This window comes from Artemia franciscana, chromosome 17 (genome assembly GCF_032884065.1).
Source record: "Artemia franciscana chromosome 17, ASM3288406v1, whole genome shotgun sequence".
NCBI classification, from domain to species: domain Eukaryota; kingdom Metazoa; phylum Arthropoda; class Branchiopoda; order Anostraca; family Artemiidae; genus Artemia; species Artemia franciscana.
The window spans coordinates 7,724,295-7,746,145 of NC_088879.1; the positions used below are offsets into that span (position 1 = coordinate 7,724,295).

At 34.7% G+C, this 21,851-nt stretch overlaps 1 protein-coding gene across 1 annotated transcript in view; it reads left to right on the forward strand.

Moving 5' to 3' along the window:
• The first annotated feature begins 8,495 nt into the window (after positions 1–8,495).
• Positions 8,496–21,851, forward strand: part of LOC136037824 (MFS-type transporter SLC18B1-like) — a 33,075-nt gene continuing 19,719 nt past the window's right edge. The window contains exons 1-3 of the mRNA XM_065720660.1: positions 8,496–8,522; positions 9,897–9,970; positions 17,373–17,520. Of these exons, the coding sequence (XP_065576732.1) occupies positions 8,496–8,522; positions 9,897–9,970; positions 17,373–17,520 (249 nt within the window). The remainder of the gene's footprint in view (positions 8,523–9,896; positions 9,971–17,372; positions 17,521–21,851) is intronic.

Consider the following 21,851-nt stretch of genomic DNA (forward strand, 5'->3'; position numbering starts at 1 on the left):
CATTTTTATTTAGCAAAATTTCGATAAACATCTCCAAGAATAATTCTTGTGGATTTAATTAAAAACTAACCTTTTACAGCTATAAGACACAAAATATTATTTCTTTAAACAGTGAAGTAAACATAACCAATTTTGGAAAATGGTTAATGCCGGAGTTAAGTCGTTCCACTTTCTTGCTTTCTTTCTAAGATTTCCTAGGAACTTGGGGCTAGAGTCACTCTTCTAACATACATTAGATCAGAAATGGTTTTCAGATTGAGTGTGTTGGGTATTAGGTTTTTTTTTTTATTATTTATAACTCAGAAAAATGAGCACAGGAATGGGGTAGGTGACCGTATGAAATTTGGCTAAAACTTCAACGACGGTTGTCAGCTCCCTTTTTTAAATTGACAACAGACTTCCGGAAAGTATCTACAGACTGATTAAAATCTAAATCCGCCTAACTCATAAAATGAAGGTGTCTCCATTTTGTGTTTAACTCTTAAGATCGACATGAAGAAAGCATTGTTTAAATATCTCAAACAGAAGAAGAATTGACTTTACTTGCCTGGAAATTGTGGAGAAAGACTTGAAATTTCAAATGGTCAGATGGTAAAGTAAATCCAATTTCAAATGCTATATAGTTTCTTTTTACTTCTTGCATTTGGCGCTTTTCGAATCGGGCGAATTGAAATTCACTAAGGAAATTGGCTCCTCTTTCTTGAAGGAGGAATGAGTCACTACACTTTAATTTATGGGTTTTTACTTACGTATGAAATTCGGCTTTTAGTTTGTTAACACTGGGTAAAACATGTTTAAGAAACAAATAAAACAATTTTACTTTTGGATCAACTCGAATAAAGATTGACAGCACCCATGCTCTTTCCATCTAAGAACGGTATCTTAAAAGACTTAGAGAGTACAGCCCATTGTTCAATCAAGTGGTTGGCAACTCATTCAAATACCAACCTTCTTGTTGCCCATTGGTAGAGTAGGGCAGTTGATGTTCCGCTGCCTGTAGCAAAAGATTAAATTCTTTCAGCTCTGCTTATCAATGCACACTTCCTGAAATTTATGATATTTTATGACGATTACGTTCAATATTATGATATTTCATGGCGGTGACGTTCAATATTATGATATTTCATGACGATGACGTTCAATATTATGATATTTCATGACGATTACGTTCAATATTATGATATTTCATGACGATTACGTTCAATATTATGATATTTCATGACGATTACGTTCAATATTGTGATATTTCATGACGATTACGTTCAATATTATGATATTTCATGACGATGACGTTCAATATTATGATATTTTATGACGTTGAATAATTATGAAAGTCAAGACTGAATTGCACGGTTTCAGAAGGAAGTTTTTGCAGGCGAGAAGAAAAGAGCTAAAACAAGTGACGAACACCATTAATTATTGCAAGCTAGGGTAAATTGTGTTTAATTAAAGTGGTTAAGCCGTTTTTTTTTGCCTAGCAATATACTGGCATTGTCCTGAAGCTGGATTTCATCAAAGTCGAGATCGCAGACACCCATATTAAGAAAGAAGAATTTCATCACTAGATTCAATACAGCAATAGAATATATTACTACAGCTATGTCTGGGTGCTCAAGGGGAGGGGGGGGGGGGTTACAACAACAGAAAATTGACCATGATATTTGGAAGTAGATTAGCGTAAGATACTCCAATTCCAACTTAACTGATCCCTTCCCCTCAGTGCTTGGGTATAGGCTTGGTTATAACTGAAAATTGGCTCATTTAGAAATTTTCAACTTTTTTTTTTGTCAGTATCAGCTGTCCACAATCCCATATCAAAATAACAAGCTTTTGTTTATAACCTACAAAAAAGTGTTTAAAAATAATGTAAATGTACTGCAGGTGATAACACAAGAAATTACTCTCTGTTTTTCTTTTTCTTCAAATATTGTGGTCTCAGATGTCTTCACTGTTAGATATGAGGTTTGTCGACAGGTCTTCCGTGGGATGTTTAAACACTGTTGTCAGCACTTGTATGAATTTTGAATCTATTACTTGAATTTGAATTATCAGTTGAATTTGAAACTGAAGAGTTTAAATTTTGACAATGTAGAAGATAAATGGAGTATTTCAGGAAAAGAGTTTTTTTTGTTCTTGAGAAAAAATTGGTGATATCAGGCTGCTAAAAGCTTGAGAATCAATGTAGAACTAGTCAAACATTGACCTAGGTCTGAGAAAAGGTAGAAATACAGCTGGGAATACAGCTTTAAGTTTGATAGAAGAGAGAAGGAGCTTTTACAAAAAGTTGCAGGGGGGGGGGTAGATGTTACGGAAATAAAAGGAAAAAATAAGGGAAATAGAAGAAGTCACAGGTTAAATTAAGGTGGTATGAAAGGGGTGCCATGGACAAAGATGTCGCGGATCTGGAAGATATCACCAGAAGTAAGATACTGAATTAGCATGCTAAGAAATCAAGAGGAAGTAGTCATTACGGAATTTCCTAGTAAAAGATAGAAACAGTGAATGACTAGTGATAAAAAAAAGTGTTAAAGAGAGGTGCCAAAACATTTTGAGAGTGTGTTTTACCGCTATTAAAAAAAAAAGAAAAAAAAAAAACAAGTCTCATCAACTGAAAGTAAGGGAATACATTAAAAATTAAAGCAAACAGAAATTATTACTTATATTGGGGGGCTTGTCCCCTCCTCATTACCTCACTCAGCTTCACATTGTTCTGATTAAACAACCCTTGGTTTCAGGAGCCGTTCTTAAGGAATTGGGACAAAAAGTTAAACTTAGCGTAAAGAGCGAGGAATTGAGGAGGGGATAGCCCCCCTCAAAGATAAGAATAAAAAAATCGACAATTTTGAAATGAAGGAATATTTATTTTGTGAAAAAGAGTTCGACAGTACTAAAATTATTTCGAAGTAATAAGGCATCAGGTGCCGATAGCTTGGTAAGCTATTTTTGAAATATTATGGTTGAGGAGTCAGTGATAATATACTAAAAAATATGAACATGATTTGTGAAAAAGCTGTCAATTAATATCACAAGAATTTTGATGTAACCCCTTTTATAACAATGGTTATAAGAGTCAGTGTGATGATGATGTTACTTACTAGATTAAGAGAGGTTGTAGGCAAAGTTTCAAGAGAAGAAAAGGGCGGTTTTAGTAAGGGGAGTTGATGTGCCGACCAAATTTTCACTCTTAAATAAAAGATTGTGAAGAGGCATTCGGTTCAGCTGATAAAAAGCTTCGGTGAATGTCCTATCCTTGGATATTATACCAGATAAGTATTAAAATGATCAGTACACTGTGCGAGGGTAATGTTGATGTGGTAAAGCTTATGAAGTAAAGTTAGCAGTTGGTTCAGTGTTGAATCAGGAGTTACGAAGAAGTTGTGCCCCATCCCCTCTTTTAAGGAGTAAGCTCTATCCACGCTTATAATACTGTCCAAAATGGGGATATAGAACTCTTCTATAGAAAGATAACGGAGATGATTCTAGTGCTTTACATATAATGTTTGCAAAATAATTGTGTTTGGAGGTTTCCACAGTTGAGGGTGCTTTTTTGGAAATTAATCTCAAGTAGACATTGTCGCTAGAAATAAATCAGTAGAAAAAACAAGAAATAAATAAATTAGATTTAATAAATACAAATTATTAATTAATAACCAGTAATTAATAAATAACTAGAAATAAATGATAGAATCAACTAAAAATAAACGAGGGCGAATAGATTATGTTAAAAAACAAGAAAATAGATAAACTAATCTTGTGTACTATACAAGGATTTGACATTCACTCAAGCTTTTTTATCAGCTGAATCCAATGGTTCCGATTTTGAATAATAGATTTTCCACTTTGCTCAAGAAAGTTTTTAGTGTGAAGTATGTAGAAAGTATATGGTAGGCCAAGAGGATTAATGATGTTGAAAAACAAGAAAAAAGACCAACTAATCAGGTGTACTATACAAGGATATGACATTCACTGAGGCTTTTTTATCAGCTGAATCAAATGCCTCTTCATAATCTAGAATATGGTAAAGAATGCGGCATTAGTCTTTACAGTCCCTACCAGCGGTGCTGATTTCCGTTTCTTGGCCCTTCAGCCAGGAAGTGCAATGCGGGGTTGGGGGCCAACAATCCTGTGCTTTTGCACACCCTTCCCGTTTACCTTCCCCAGATTTCTCCAGGTACCCATTTAGAGCTGGGTCGACTCTGGCTGAGCTTACAGAGTCACGCCACTGACCACCGACCCAAACTAAATAATTAGAAACACTATGATTCGAACCTTCGCCCTCCCACACAAAGGATCCTGAATCCAGCGCAAAATAATCTAGAATACTAAGTATAAAATTCGGGGGGTTGAGGGCTTGAACCCCTCCAAAATTTTGTCAGACTCCGAAATATAATAAAAATCCATATAAAAATTTTTTGAAGCGTTTTTTTTAAAGTTTTTTTTTATCTGGACCAAATGATGAAATGTAGGGCTTAAAATTAAGAGCAACATATGAGATATACATTTATTAAGAAAAGAAAACAAACACTGTTCGCCTGCCAAGAAAGGCAATAAGCTTGTAAGGGCAAGCGAGGTTATCACCCTCAGCTAATTAAAAACACATTCATATCACGCTACTCAATACAAAAGAAACTCAACTGATGAAGGAAGAAAGGAAAAAAGAGAAAGAGGAAAAAGACAAGAAGAAGACAGAGAAAAAAATTAACAGAAAAAAATTAACAGCAAGTAAATCATGGAAATGCCTTGAATAGAATGACAACCTGGAACGGGGCTTACATCAAAATTATTCACGAGATAAAAGAAACTTCTTTACCCGTGACTTGAAAGCCGGAAGACTAGGCACATTTTTCAAACCCTCGGGCAAAATATTCCAAACATGGGGACCATAATGGCGAATCACAAAAGATGCCCGAGTAGTACTCCTAAACTCATGAGTTAAGTTATCAGCTTTTCTTGTATTATGATCATGATGGTCTCTATTAAAAGTAAAAAAAAATTCAAAAGCAGAGATGAGCAGGCGATTCAAATATTTATACGAGAAAATTGCAACTTGGTAATCACGAATTTGGGATACATCCATTAACTTATTCTTTTTAAAATGCTCGTGAGCAGGAACATCATCAGAATCATAAAATTCCGATAATAATTTTACAGCTCTATTCTGAAGTTTTTGTACTCTTTTGAAACATGTTACAAAATTACTTGTCCATATAGAGCATCCGTAGCTAATATATGGACAAAATATAGAAAATAAATCCTTTTTAGAATCTTTTTTGGGACTAGATTTTTAATTCTTCGCATCACCCTAAGACCTCTGCTTAATTTTTCAGCTACAGCATTTGAATGGTTTTTCCACGACAGGTTTTCATCAATTAAAAACCCCAAATATTTTGTTGTTGCTACTCTTTTTATCACATTTCCTCAAACATGGTTTGATCATTGCCAACACTTGACGAAAGTCTAGAGAATATCATAAAAAAAGTTTTAGAAAAGTTTAGGGTTAACAAATTTTGTTGAGAAAAAGTTAGAAATTCAGAGACAGCATTATGAATGTATTATACAAAACATCGCAGCTAGAAAGAGCAAAGTGTCATCTGCAAATAGGATGACAATAGCCTCCGACAGGTAATGCTTCATTCGATCAATAAAAATGATGAAAAGGAGGGGTCCCAGGATTGACCCTTGTGGGACCCCGCACTCTATTTTCTTTTTTGAAGATAAAAATGATCCATTCTGTACTATCTGATACCGGTCGTGTAGATATGATGAAAACCACTCAAGGCTTGAACCCCTCACCCCAATCGAGGCAAGAACTTGAATAAGCCCTGGGTGGTCCACCGTATCGAACGCTTTTCTCATATCCAAAAACACAGCTGCAGGTATAAGATCATCTTTAAATGAATCATTAATCCAATCAACCAATTTTAGAACTGCCATATCTGTAGATAGCCCTTTTCTGAACCCAAATTGGTTTTCCATTAGAATTTTATTCTTTTCGATATAATAACTTAACTGGGCATGTACAGCTTTCTCATATAACTTAGAGAAAAATGGAAGAATAGACATAGGTCTTCGATTCGATGGGTCATCTTTTTTCCCTTCTTTATGAAGAGGAACCACTCTTACAATTTTTAGTGCTTGCGGGAAGACTCCATGATCCAGAGAAAGGTTGATGAGGTGCGTCAAGACAGGTAAGACACTCGTTTTTGCGGCTTTTATGAGTTTCAGCGAAAACTCATCCATCCCACTAGAACTCGATTTCATCGTAGCCAGGAATTGTGCCACTTCCCGTTCCAAACATCTTGTAAATTCAAAGGAATTCTCACTTGCAGGCTGTCTTTCAAAAACAGATCCAAAACTCACAAATGTGCGTAAGCTAGCCCGCGCTTGATCGCAAAGTCTTCTTCCTTCATTTACAAAACAATCACACAGAAATTCAGCTATGTGTTGAGAATCAGTAAGACGACCTTCTGTCGTCTCCATGGCTCTCACCTCCTCCCTACTGTGAAAATTACCCAAAAGTTTATTTATTGTTTTCCATGTATTTTTCATATTCCCTTGATTTTCATGAAATTTATTTTGGAAATGAAGTTGCTGAGCTTTCCGTTTAACTGAATTTAAAATATTCCGAAACTTTTTGAAGTTTATAAAATTATCATTTGAACGATCCTTTAAATAATTTACATAAAGTTGGTTTTTCTGCTTTATTGAAGCTAGAATGGCTTTTGTTATCCATGATTTCTAAGGAAAATTTCTATTAAGGTTGATTCTCCGTAAGGGACATGTTTCATTCATTACATTAGTCACTATCTCACTGAAGAGGTCATATGCTGCATTTGGACACTTTTCCTCTATTACACGCGAAAAATTCGTTTCATCCATCTTATTTGCAAAACTGTTTAGGTTTTTACTTTTCATTTCACGGTAAAACGATGCCCTTGCATACCGTTTATTTTCCTTTGACTGATTCAGCTTTATTTTACTTATTAAAACAAGGTGATCCGACCCGTCGGACACAATCACATCTGCTTGGGATCTTTCAAGTAATCCACCATTAACGAATAAATTATCAATTAAGGTTGCCGAAAGATTCGAAATCCGAGTTGGAATAGTTACAAGAGGAAAACTATCATTTGAAACCATCATATTAACAAAATCTGAGCTATTCGCTTTTTTTAGTAAATCAATATTAAAATTGCCCATCATAAATTTATTTTTATTTTCATTGTTAATTTTGTCTAATAACAATTCAAATTCATCAATAAAAAAACAAATATCACATGATGGATTTTTGTAAATTAACCCCAAAATCAAATTTTTTTTCCCTTCATTTTTTATTTCGACGAAAAGGGTTTCGATCCTATACTTCCAGTCGCAGGGAGAGGTCATTCCTAACCCAATATTGGGTAGCTTCATTTATCAAAATACATAGACCGCTCCATGGCTGTCCGTTCTCTTCGCTCGCAAACATATCCCGGAAAAGGAAAATCCCAGGGCAGTGACTTGCTAGAAACAAATGTCTCACATAGGCCTACAATGTACGGTTTATTATCTAGTAAATTTAAAATCGCACATAAAGGAGAATATGCCGTCCTTAGACCTTGACAATTCCAGAACACGATCGCTCTTTGATCTGCACTCACAAGTTTTGAATACTCATAAAGATTATTCGGATTCACATAATTACTTGGGCGACAATTCAACGAAAAATTATCGATGCATTCATCATCCCCCGCAAGTGTGTAACGAGCTTGGCTTCCAAGAATAAACCGGTTTTGTTCAAATTCATTCAAAACTTCATCATATCTGTTCACGCTCGTTTAAGGTGACTATTTAATACAAAAAAAAAGTCTGATAGGCAGAAAGAAGAAGGAAAAAGAAAGAGATAAACATGAAAGAAACTGACAATGCAAAGAGGAAAACAAACATACAAGTAGTGCAACAACATAATTTCATAACTCGAAATTATGCGGTGGGATTCGGCAAACGGACCACTTCAGCCATAGCTCTAATTTTACGGATCTCTCCTGCTGAGTCTTTTCCAAAAATTGTCCCGTTGTTCGACCAAACATTTCTGTTTCCGAGCTTACTTTTAGCCAAGTCAAGAATCTGTTTCTTTTTTGATGTTAGGTACTCGGTAACAAATATTTCCGACCGAACAAGTTTTGACTTACATGAAAACACTTTTCTTGCTCATTACTGTGTTTGTTCTTGATAGCTTCGACTATGGAAACTATAAAAACTATAACTGATGTCATAGGAGAATGCATTTTAGATCAAGAAAATCTTTTTGGGGAAACAAAACAATAGTGGATAGGTTCACTTACCTGGCTAGTTTTATTTGAAAAAAAATAATGGATGCGATGAATATGTAAAAACTAGAATAGCCAAGATACAGGGTGATATTTGCAGTTGGAAAATTTGGACAAATAGGAAGTTGTCTGCGAGCTTAGCTTGGAGAAAATGAGCTCCATATATTGAAGGTCACGGTTACGATAATGGCCAAATTTGGATCTGAAGCATGGGTACTTCGAAGCACTGAGGAAGATTTGTTAACTTTCTCCAAAGAAATTATCCAAGGATGGTTTTAGGTATTTGTTGGCTATACTTAGTCCTAATAGCTTCGTGTTGTTGTTAGGACGTTAATCAAACAGTAAAAAGATTACAAGCTGTATGAAGAATAGGGCTTGGTGCACTTCCTAGAGTTAATAAAAAAAAAGGGTTAGGGTAATTAGGGTAATAAAGAGTTAATAAACAAAGGTTTAGGTAGCTAGGCCGATTTTTAGAGATAAAGAATGGCAGATTGCCAAGATTGTGCTTTTTCGTCTTTCATTAGGGTTAAAAAGAAAGCAGGCTGGTACTCTAATGAGAAGAGAAGAGGTCATAAGAAAGAATTGATAGAAAATTGGAACTAAATGGGCAGAGGTAAAGAGTGAAGTATTGAATAGGTTGAGGTAGAGAAGCATGCGCAGTTATGTTTGGCTCGTGTGGTCTGGTGCTGCAGTGTCTTGTTAAAATTAGCAGTACGTATATTTATTTATTTATTGCTTGTTTAATTGTTTTGTAAGAGGGTTACCCGAATACACTGGTGTATGGACACGTACGAACTCAGCTTACTAGACTACCGGATGATATTTTTTAATTTTAGAATATATACTATTGTTTCCACTGAATAAATTGTTTCGTTTATTTCACATTATTTTATTTTTCAAATATCCTTTGTTCTAATGTAAAGAAGTAAATTACTTACAGTACACGCATAAATTATACATTACTTGTTTGCCTGTTTTAGATAGCAAATTTGTTTCAACACTGAAGCTCCCATTGACTATTCAGAAAAAAACATTCTTTGGCCATTTTTTGGTAGCCTTTAATAAATCTTTACTTTTTTGTGTATTGGGGTCCCTTAGCACAGTGACTTCTCGAGAATGCACTGCTGAAACTGACCGAAAAAAATAAAATAGTTCTGGCCCGTTTTTATTCTTCGTTTTAGGGCAGCTACACACATCCAGTGTTTCTAAGGTTTCTTACTGATCAAGGGCAAAAAGTGCTTAGCCCATTTTCAGACTTTTTAACACTATTCCCTCTTTCAACAAATGTGTGGTCTCAATGGCCTGTGTAATGATCCCTGAAGGCCTCAAACTATTCAGGCAAGAAAGATTGAACATGTTAGCCCTTTTTCACTTAAAACCTGTCTGTAAATAGAGGAGTGTGTATTAAACTTGCGTAACAGGGTCCTTGCCCATGAATCTGTATAGATTATGTCATCCCAGAGGTTATATTTGTCTGATTTTTCGACTTATTATCCGTTGTCTTTTAAGGAAAATAGTGACAAATTTTGGATTGTGACTAATGATAATTGAGTTGAAGAATGCACTTTAACGTTCTTTTTGTTGCAGTTAAATGTCATCGGTGCCAAATTTGTATTCACTACCGGCAGCTTCGTTGTTGCTCTGTGTACATTGCTATTTGGGTAAGTCCGAATGTGTTTTTTATAATTTCGTATCTTAATTTTCATAGTGTACAAACTGCCATATTGTCATAAACTGTCAAACATATTGTCATAAACTGTCAATCTGTCATAAATAGTGAGTCATTTGAGCCAGTGACGGAATTCCACCATTTTCGATAACCAGGTCACTAAAAATCAGGAAATTTGAGAATCAAGTTTTTAAGAACTGACTGAATACTACCAGAGGTGAAAACGGTTTAACTCCTTCTCATTTTTGAAGCTTATGGTTGCGACAGAGAAATCCCGAAGTCAATCACAGAATGTGATTGATTAATTGATTGTTGATTGATTAATTGTGATTGATTGATTAATTGTGTGATCGATTGATTAATGTGATTGATTAATTGATTAATTGTGATTGATTAATCACAGAATGTGATTGATTAATTGATTAATTGATTTTTGATTGATTAATTGTGATTGATTGATTAATTATGTGATTGATTGATTAATATGATTGATTAATTGATTAATTGTGATTGATTAATCACAGAATGTGATTGATTAATTGATTAATTGATTGTTGATTGATTAATTGTGATTGATTGATTAATTGTGTGATTGATTGATTAATGTGATTGATTAATTGATTAATTGTGATTGATTAATCACAGAATGTGATTAATATTAAGACCAAAAGACCCTTTCACCTGTCACTATATTGATAATATATGATACACTATCAATAGTGATATATTGATATATTGATACACTATATTGTGTATCAATTATTTTGTATCAATATATTGTATATTGTGTATCAATGTGAAGCGATTGAGCGATTTAGCTTTATTCGGCAAATAATGTTTTTTTCAGACTTCGTCCTTTCACTTGACTTTTCAATTGCTAAGAAAGTTCTTATCTTGAACCGGAAATATTTTTGCACCTGTATGAATTTGAAATATTCCAGTCCATATAATAATTCCCTATAATATTCACCACACCCACGTATGGGGCTCTAGACCAAGACTCCCTCTAAAAAAAATGAGGTGTTTTAATTTCCCATAATTTCGGACAATTGTAACCCCATAATTACCGCAGAGGGCACCTTTGGAGGGATGAATTCGGCCACCCCCATGCCTGAAAAGGGTCATCTTATTTACCACATATTGTCAACGTCAGTACATCACATAAATATGCGTGACTTCAGCAGAAGAAGGTCCTGCTACTCGGCATTTTGAAAATTTATCTGGCTTCTAAATCAATTGCTAAGAAGTTCTTATCTTGAACTTTTTGGTTTTAAATACTGTTAAATATGCCTTCGGTTTGGGGTTTACAGTAGGACAGCCAAAGTGATGGCTGTGTCCCACAAGTGCCACTAATTATTCATTTCATGTAACATAGTAGAAGGGGGAGAAGAAGGGGATGGCCCCTTCTTTTGTGAGGGTGGGATGGCTATCTGTTGGATTTTCTTCCTTTCCTGTGTAGTAGAAACTGCATAAAGTAAACTGCGCCCACGAGGATCGGTCATTCGTTATTCATTGCAGAAGCAGATGAAAATGTACTAGATGTTTTCCAGAGAAATTGCCTACGCGTTGTTCTGGGTACCGGGCTGACTGACCGTATTTCAAACAGTAGGTTGTACGAAAAGTGTGGTTCAATCCCGCTTTCCTGGGCTATAATGAAAGAAAGGTTGAGATGGTTAGGCCACGTTCTACGGATGAAGGATGACAGATTACCGAAGGTTGTCCTTTTTGGCCAACCGTCTGGGGCTACACGGAAAGCAGGTCGTCCTTGTCTGGGTTGGGAGGATGTCATAAATAAAGATTTAAAGGAAATGGGAACTTCCTGGGAGGGTGTAAAGAGGGAGACTTTAAATAGATTAGGTTGGAGGAGGAGCGTGCGTAGCTGTGTTGGCCTCAGGCGGCTTGGTGCTGCAGTGAGTTAGTAGTAGTAGTAGTATCATTAGAGGTAAACAGCCTTTTTACCGTTGTGGGACGTTGCAGTAATACTGAACTCGGTCCTACGTATGACACTCGCCCAGAGTGCAACGTACTACCAAGGTCTCTTCTAATGCAACCAAAGATTTAATTACTATGCTGTTGAAAAAATTACAAGAATAGATTCAATATGGATAATAATGAAAGATCAAATACTATCGAAAACCACTGAAAATATACCAACATTTAAAACATACAAGAAATGCGTAAAACGCCTGAGAATCAATACCGTATAACCATAGTCTTTGGAATGTTTAATGAAAATCATTTTGCGATTTTCCGCTATAATTCTTTGCAAACTATAGACGTCTCCTCAAATTCACATTTATTGTTCGGATTGGTGATAACTTTTTTGAAGAAGCTGAAAAGGAAAAAATAATTTCAAATACAAAACATAAAGTCATACTGAAAGCATTGCTTACATTTAACAAGCCACGTGCGAAGAGAGCAATGGTGCATTAAAAAATTTACATGGGGGGAGGGGAAGCTAAAAATTCAAGTGAAAGGAAGAAGTCTGAAAAAAACATTATTTGCCGAATAAAGCTAAATATCCTGAAAATATTGCAAAACATTACTTTTTATGCAAGTTTTTCGTCAGAAACTGCTGGCGCCTTCAAAAGAGCACAATTGCTAAAAAGAGAAGAGTTTTTTTTCATTTCGTTTTGTTGAGTTTCACTAAAGTAATTTACTATTATTATTTTTTTTTTTGAAAAAAATTCTACCCTAGCCAAAATAAGCATTTAGGAAATATACTGTTCAAAATTCGGATTAACAGTTGATCCACATTCACCAACGTTGTTGTGAGGTAAAACAAAATTGGCTCACAATGTATTGCGAGTTTTTCGCCAGAAAATACTTTTGCCCTCAAAAGAGCACAATTGCTAATAAAAGAAGCTTTTTTTTTTGTTTCGTTTTCGTTGAAATTGGCTCACAATATATTGGGAGTTTTTTGCCAGAAAATACTCTTGCCTTCAAAAGAGCACAATTGCTAAAAAAGAAGAGTTTTTTTTATTTCGTTTTGTTAAGTTTCACTAAAGTAATTTACTATTATTTTTTTTTTTTTTATTTCTACCCTAGCCAAGATAAGCGTTTAGGGAATATACTGTTCAAAAAATTGGATTAACAGTTGATCCACATTGACCAACGTTGCTGTGAGGTAAAACAAAATTGCCTCACAATATATTGCGAGTTTTTTGCCAGAAAATACTTTTGCCCTCAAAAGAGCACAATTACTAAAAAAAGAAGCGTTTGTTTCATTTCGTTTTGTTAAGTTTCACTAATGTAATTTACTATTATTTTTTGTTTTTAATTTCTACCCTAGCCAAGTTAAAGGTTTGGGGAATATGCTGTTAAATAATTGGACTAACAGTTGATCCACGTTGACCAAAGTTGTTGTGAGGCAAAACAAAATTGGCTCACAATATAATGCGAGTTTTTCGCCAGAAAATACTTTTGCCCTCAAAAGAGCACAATTACTAAAAAAAGAAGCGTTTGTTTCATTTCATTTTGTTAAGTTTCACTAATGTAATTTACTATTATTTTTTGTTTTTAATTTCTACCCTAGCCAAGATAAGCGTTTGGGGAATATGCTGTTAAATAATTGGACTAACAGTTGATCCACGTTGACCAAAGTTGTTGTGAGGCAAAACAAAATTGGCTCACAATATAATGCGAGTTTTTCGCCAGAAAATACTTTTGCCCTCAAAAGAGCACAATTACTAAAAAAAGAAGCGTTTGTTTCATTTCGTTTTGTTAAGTTTCACTAATGTAATTTACTATTATTTTTTGTTTTTAATTTCTACCCTAGCCAAGATAAAAGTTTGGGGAATATGCTGTTAAATAATTGGACTAACAGTTGATCCACGTTGGCCAAAGTTGTTGTGAGGCAAAACAAAATTGGCTCACAATATAATGCGAGTTTTTCGCCAGAAAATACTTTTGCCCTCAAAAGAGCACAATTACTAAAAAAAGAAGCGTTTGTTTCATTTCATTTTGTTAAGTTTCACTAATGTAATTTACTATTATTTTTTGTTTTTAATTTCTACCCTAGCCAAGATAAGCGTTTGGGGAATATGCTGTTAAATAATTGGACTAACAGTTGATCCACGTTGACCAAAGTTGTTGTGAGGCAAAACAAAATTGGCTCACAATATAATGCGAGTTTTTCGCCAGAAAATACTTTTGCCCTCAAAAGAGCACAATTACTAAAAAAAGAAGCGTTTGTTTCATTTCGTTTTGTTAAGTTTCACTAATGTAATTTACTATTATTTTTTGTTTTTAATTTCTACCCTAGCCAAGATAAAAGTTTGGGGAATATGCTGTTAAATAATTGGACTAACAGTTGATCCACGTTGACCAAAGTTGTTGTGAGGCAAAACAAAATTGGCTCACAATATAATGCGAGTTTTTCGCCAGAAAATACTTTTGCCCTCAAAAGAGCACAATTACTAAAAAAAGAAGCGTTTGTTTCATTTCGTTTTGTTAAGTTTCACTAATGTAATTTACTATTATTTTTTGTTTTTAATTTCTACCCTAGCCAAGATAAAAGTTTGGGGAATATGCTGTTAAATAATTGGACTAACAGTTGATCCACGTTGACCAAAGTTGTTGTGAGGCAAAACAAAATTGGCTCACAATATAATGCGAGTTTTTCGCCAGAAAATACTTTTGCCCTCAAAAGAGCACAATTACTAAAAAAAGAAGCGTTTGTTTCATTTCATTTTGTTAAGTTTCACTAATGTAATTTACTATTTTTTTTTTGTTTTTAATTTCTACCCTAGCCAAGATAAGCGTTTGGGGAATATGCTGTTAAATAATTGGACTAACAGTTGATCCACGTTGACCAAAGTTGTTGTGAGGCAAAACAAAATTGGCTCACAATATAATGCGAGTTTTTCGCCAGAAAATACTTTTGCCCTCAAAAGAGCACAATTACTAAAAAAAGAAGCGTTTGTTTCATTTCGTTTTGTTAAGTTTCACTAATGTAATTTACTATTATTTTTTGTTTTTAATTTCTACCCTAGCCAAGATAAAAGTTTGGGGAATATGCTGTTAAATAATTGGACTAACAGTTGATCCACGTTGACCAAAGTTGTTGTGAGGCAAAACAAAATTGGCTCACAATATAATGCGAGTTTTTCGCCAGAAAATACTTTTGCCCTCAAAAGAGCACAATTACTAAAAAAAGAAGCGTTTGTTTCATTTCATTTTGTTAAGTTTCACTAATGTAATTTACTATTATTTTTTGTTTTTAATTTCTACCCTAGCCAAGATAAGCGTTTGGGGAATATGCTGTTAAATAATTGGACTAACAGTTGATCCACGTTGACCAAAGTTGTTGTGAGGCAAAACAAAATTGGCTCACAATATAATGCGAGTTTTTCGCCAGAAAATACTTTTGCCCTCAAAAGAGCACAATTACTAATAAAAGAAGCGTTTGTTTCATTTCATTTTGTTAAGTTTCACTAATGTAATTTACTATTATTTTTTGTTTTTAATTTCTACCCTAGCCAAGATAAGCGTTTGGGGAATATGCTGTTAAATAATTGGACTAACAGTTGATCCACGTTGACCAAAGTTGTTTTGAGGCAAAACAAAATTGGCTCACAATATAATGCGAGTTTTTCGCCAGAAAATACTTTTGCCCTCAAAAGAGCACAATTGGTAGAAAAAAGAAGAGTTCTTTTTTCATTTCGTTTTGTTAAGTTTCACTGAAATAATTTACTATTATTATTTGTTTTTTGAAAAATTTCTACCCTAGCCAAGTTTGGGGAATATACTATTAAACAATTGGATTAACAGTTGATTCACATTAGCCAACGTTGTTGTGAGCTAAAACAAATTTGGCTTACAATAAATTGCGAGAGCAAGGGTGTTTATTGCACTAAAACATACTAAAAAAGGTCACCGCAGCACACCAAACAAAACAGGAAGAATTTTGCTGCATTAACCCTATGCCCTAGTTCAAGTGTCCTCGTTTTCTTTCCCTCTCTATCTCTCCCTATTTCTCACCTAAACCTAATTTATAGTTCATTCGTTTCTTGCTACCTTGTTGACTATATCAAAGAGCTATTTTGTTATTTCCTAAAATATCTTTAAACCATCTGTTAAATGAAAGCTGTTATCATAAAATATTATTTTAAAAGCTTGAAAGCCTTGTTTTGAACAAAATATTAAGTAAATTCTATATTTATTAAATAAAAAGCTCTATTATGAAACACAAAACTCTATATTTCTAAACCTGCCACATACTTCTTTTTAGACTTACAAATTTGATACTGAAAATTCTTAGGAAAATTGTATTAATTCTCACCAACAGGGCTGGATTTTTAGCTTCGATGGTTCTAGGCCCAAACATTTTTGCCACTCCGTTTTTGCAAGATTTTCGGGGAAATTCCCTGAAAATTTGGGGATAGTGGAAGCACTGAGCTAAACGCAACTGATGAGCCAAAAATAATGAAACAGGGAGGTGATAACAAACTCTCAGCTGGAATTCTTGGGAGACATCTGACGGTTTATAAATGACCAGGGATTTCCAGTGTTCTTTTAAAATCGCTTTTTATGAACAGCCAGCGCGGCGGCGGGGTCCACTTGACACTGACGATAAATCGCATCTGACCGATTTTGCTTACGAAAAAGTCAATCCCTGATAATTTATCGGGCCGCTGGCATTTTGCGCCCCCTAGGCCTGGGCCTAGTGGCCCTGTTGGTAAATCCTGGGCTGCTCACTAGGTTCAGCATTCGTAATTGCAATATAATTTGAGACTGAGCCGTGAAAATACCGCTGTCTTTGTTTAATTTTATCCTGTGTGACAAATCTGATCGCACATGTGGAAGGATCGCATGTGCCATCATATGATTACGCTTTGGAGTTGGTTCTTGAAATAAGCAATTCTTATAAGTCATAAAAGAGTTTCTATGTCTTTTAAGAGGTGTGTCACACTGAAGTTGAGAATCGAAAAAAAAGTAATGTTCTTGACTTACACAGAAATATCCATCAGATTCAGTGAGAACCTTGCTTACTGATGGTACAAATTTTGTTAGTGTGAAAAGGTGGACTTGTACCTATTTTGGACGGGTAAGGAGGGGATCGTTCATGAATTCTTAGTAGAATTTGCAGGAGACTTAGGAAATCTTTTTGTGTAAATATTCATGTTAGTCACGATCAATTCTTCTTTTGTCTAATCATTTTCCAGGGTTTTCTCTAATTTCTATGAATAAAAAGTTGTTTCTTTGAAAATTATCGTCCATAGATGTACGAACTTGATATATAATTCGTTAATTTTTGTTACTGTTCGTTTTTGGCGAAATTTTGGGGAGTCCAAATTTCTTTTGGGGTAATTTGGGGACAGGGAAAGCACTTATCACAATCCCTAACACAGCTATCCCATATGCATATTTTAACATCTAGTTTATTTTTATAGTTCACTTGACCTGGTGAATGGGCATGCCAGTTTTATCGGGCTATCCTTTGCAATCAGAATAATTGAAGCTATTGGCAATGCTGGCTATTTAACTGCAAGTTATTCCTACCTTGCAGCGGAGTTTCCAAGCACAGTTGCCACGGTATTTGTAAGTACATCTTAAGTGTTTTACAAAATACTGTAAATGTGAATACGGAGATAGTTAGTTTAATATCATGAAAAGAGAAATCACCAATGCAACAGCACAAACATAAAAAAAAGAAAAAAAAGAGAGACAGAAGGAGAAAAGGAAGACTGTTTTATATTTGATTAATATAGACCAGCACTTGAATGAGGCCTTAACTCTACTCATCCATACAATCACATAGGTCAAACAGCATAGCCACACACAATCAACCATAAAGAATAATCCATGGACAGGCAGTCATGTCGTCACTGTAAGCGATGTTTGGAGTCGTTGGACAGATAGCTCCAGGGATTAACTACTTAGAAATCTGGACGAATAACAGAAGTAATAACTGAATAAAAGAAGTAATTAGAAGTTCCAGCGTATCAAACGTTTGTATCTCTTCTTTTGAGCAATGGAACTTTTCCCCTCTTTGAATGGGATTTTTGAAACATGTAACATTTTCCCCTCTTTGACGAAACATAAGTTTCATGTCTCATTTAGACATGTGTTTAGCTAAAAACACCAGTTATCTTGTGTCTAAAGCAAAAATATGAAGAATAAACAATGGAAACAACATTGTCTGTTTAAAGCTTACAGGTTGAAATTACATTGTGTCAGGCCCGGATAGAATAGGTACGGAATCCAATTGGATTTTTTGTGAGACCCCCTCTACTGATTAAATATATAAACAGAATTCATATTCAGTATATATGTCAATAGTGAATATACTATTTGTTACGCTAAACAAATGTCAAGTAATAAACATATTAATAAATTTCATCCAGCAATACAAACTTAAAGTAAATTTATTTTCAACTTTTTGAATAATTCGCATTTTTCCATTATCTTCAGAAGCAATTTGGTTTAAATTTTGAAAAACTTTTTGTTCATTTTGATGGTAGCGCGGGGCCCGATTGGGCTCAATCGTCCTTTTTGCAGCCCTGTATTTTCTTTCAAATTTTGACTTCATTTTGCTGACTTCATTTGAAAACAATTTGCGAATCCACGGCCTCACTATTGTTCGAATTTTTATAAATTGTCAGACCAAATATTTTCTGAAACAACCTAATACAGAGACATGATCTAAGAATATTGTGGACTTTCTCCCTTCATCGAAGCATGGTATTATGGGCCAAGAGGTAGGATGAATGCTCTGAGTTCATATATAGCTTTGTTTGCTACTCATAATGCTACATTCAAACAGAACATCTTAGTCTTAGGCTGAAACTCAATGTACTGCACCGAGAGGTGGACTACGGCAGTAAGTGTCAACTTAAAACGTTCGGTAGTCTGCTGACTGCACGGTTCGAACAGGTTGTTTACAAGCTATATAGCTTACATCATGTTGACACATCTATTGCTGGTGAGCCAAATAGTCTCATACTCGCAGTCTATTCATAACGCTCGGAGTCATACCTTTGAAATCCTTTATTAATAACTCAAAACGGATTCTAAATTTTTCGGCTACTGTGGACTGGGCTTCGATATTTACTGGGTTGCAGCTTATGCTGTTAACATGATGCTACAAAAAGCATAACTAGAAGTTAAGCGTACTCAACATGTTAGTTATACTTGTTTACAATCACGTGTATTTATCAAAAATTGAGCATTCTGAAAGTCTAATTAATATCTGTCTAATCTCGTTGAAGCAGAGGTCTTGCTTGAAAGGTCAGTTTTGCTAGCTGACATTTACCCATTACGTTGCTTAATAATATCGAAATAGCTTATTCGGCTTTGTAAAAGCAAGGATGGACTGGAAAAAAGATAACAAAATCATTCACAAAATTCTGCGATAGCGTTTCTACAGCGATCCCTTTAAGGCCCATTCACAATGAGCTTTTATAATACCAAACTTAACAAGCACTAATTTGAGTCAACGAGATTTTGTATGGAATTTTCTGACTGGCTGGAAAATTCTATGAAAATTCTGATTGGCTCAAATTAGTGGTATCTATATCTTGGGGTCAATAAAATATCAGTGTGAATAGACCTTTAGCTAAATCAGACTATAAATATAACAGTTTCTGTTTTGAAGCAAATTAGATATAAATAAATATCACTCTATAAACGGGGAGGACGGAGAGGCTCCATGTGGCGGTGTATGAGGTAAGTATCAGCTAATCTAACCTAACTTTCATTCAAAAATTATATTTTGGTGTCGGCACTTGCTTTATACACAGTTACATAGTATAAACGATAGAATAGATTCCAACTGATTTGGTAGTTGGTATAAAATATTGTGTCCTCGAAAGTTAACATTAAAGAACATTAACGACTTGTTTTGAGTCAACGTTTGTGTATTTACGGAGGCTAATTTTCAGTAAGATTTTAAAGGACCTTATTTAATTTTTTGGAAAATTTGGGGAAACCCAAAAAGTTGGAGATAATGGGAGTAGTGCTTGCACTCTACTATAATTGAAAGAAATAGTGTACCATTGTAAAGAGAACGCACAGAAAACTTTTCAAAAATAGACAATATCAAAATAATAAACATTGATATCTGATTTTTAATTTTCCTAAGATAAGTGTCTTCAGAGAACCATTTACCGGCAACCACTAAAAATCTCAAAAATTGCCAACGCCAGTTGAAAATAAGAAAATGACAGAAAGATAAATAGTAAAATAGTAAATAAATAGAAAGATAAATAGTTTTCAGATGATAAATAGTTTTCAGATATATAGCCAGTAAAATAGTAGCCTACTGGTAAATGTTTTCAGATATATTTCTTTCATGTCCTAATTTTTCTGTTTAGCATTAACAAATAAAAAAAAACACTTTCGCTGGAGAAAAATCTAGGAGGGTTTACTGTTGCAGGAAAATCCATGTGACTACATACCTTTGAAATCAAATATCTAAATAAATTTAGTATAAGTAAGTAAATATTAATAGCATGTGAAATAGATAATAAATAACCAGAATTAAAATTATAATAAAAAAGAATAAACTAAAAACAGTAGTAAATAAATAAAACAATAAAGAAGACGGTAATATTCAATCCATTCCCTAATACTCGCCAATTGACCCTCCCTACCCCTTCCTGCACTTCCAAATCCACCTTACCCTCCTAAGCACTCTCACCTTAGCCCATTCTTCTTCCCCTACCCGCCCTGTTACTCACAATAAAATTCAATAAATAACCTCTAAAATAATACTCTAATTTCTTTTTAAAGTGAGAAACGTGTTCCACAGCCTTAATGGTAGCGGATTCTATAGTACAATAGATGGTAGCGACAGATTGGCATGCATGGTAGACAATGGTAGCGACAGATAGGCATACATGGTAGACAATAGGTGCTCCATTGAAAGTCTAGACCAAGTACCATGATATAAATTAACAACTATATTATAGCTAAGCCTAGCTCCATAATTATGCAGTTAACTTTTACTTTAGTAAAATCTTTTTATATCTGGTGCTAATCCATTACTACACTGAAACAAACATACTGCAGCCTGGTAGTCTCATACTTGACCGATATTAAGGAGCTTCAGAGACATAAGACCAGCAGTGGTGTCATGCACTTCCTTGACCTGCCTGATTTTTCTAACAGCTTTGTTTTGTAGAGCTTATACTCTTCTATAATTTCATTTAGGTTGCAGAGGAGTTAACCATAGGAGATGTATGGATAAACTATGGAATAGTACATGGTTAGAAGTGTGCCATGTGAGAGAAAGTGCTCAATGTATGTTACCTGGGTGATTGTACTGATAATTCCGGGGGGAAAATGCTATCTAATCTTTTTGGAAGCAAAATTTCCTAAACACAGAGGAAATGATTGAGTTTCTTAGCACTTCTTGGCAAAATGCTAATTTTCAGCGTCTTTTTTTATGTCACTGGCAGGCAATTCACTAATGACACCTACTGTAAAACAACTGAACAGAATATTCAGAATGACAGTGGATTGACAGAATATGAAAGAATGACAGTGGATTGATAATCCACTGTCAGTCTACTCTAAAGGGTTTCATGTGCCCATGCTTCAGTAGGACTAAATATTTGTTCCTCCCTGTCTATCCTCCTAGATCTAAAAAAGTACCTTTTTTGGTATTTTTATTGAAAAATACCTCTTTTGCTGGTATTTTTTTAAAGAAAATCGAAAAAATTGCCACCTCCCTTCCTTTATGAAGACGCATCCCCCTCCTCATATTGTCGTAAATTTTCACCGAGGCCTTGCTGGCCTCAATAAAACTACCCTATATACATAGTCTTTATCTGTCTGCTGGGCATCTCAAGATCCTTTGACTAGCCTTTGTTGATATGCCCAATGTGTGAGGATACCCCTTTCTACGTAAATAATAGGTTATCTTGGTA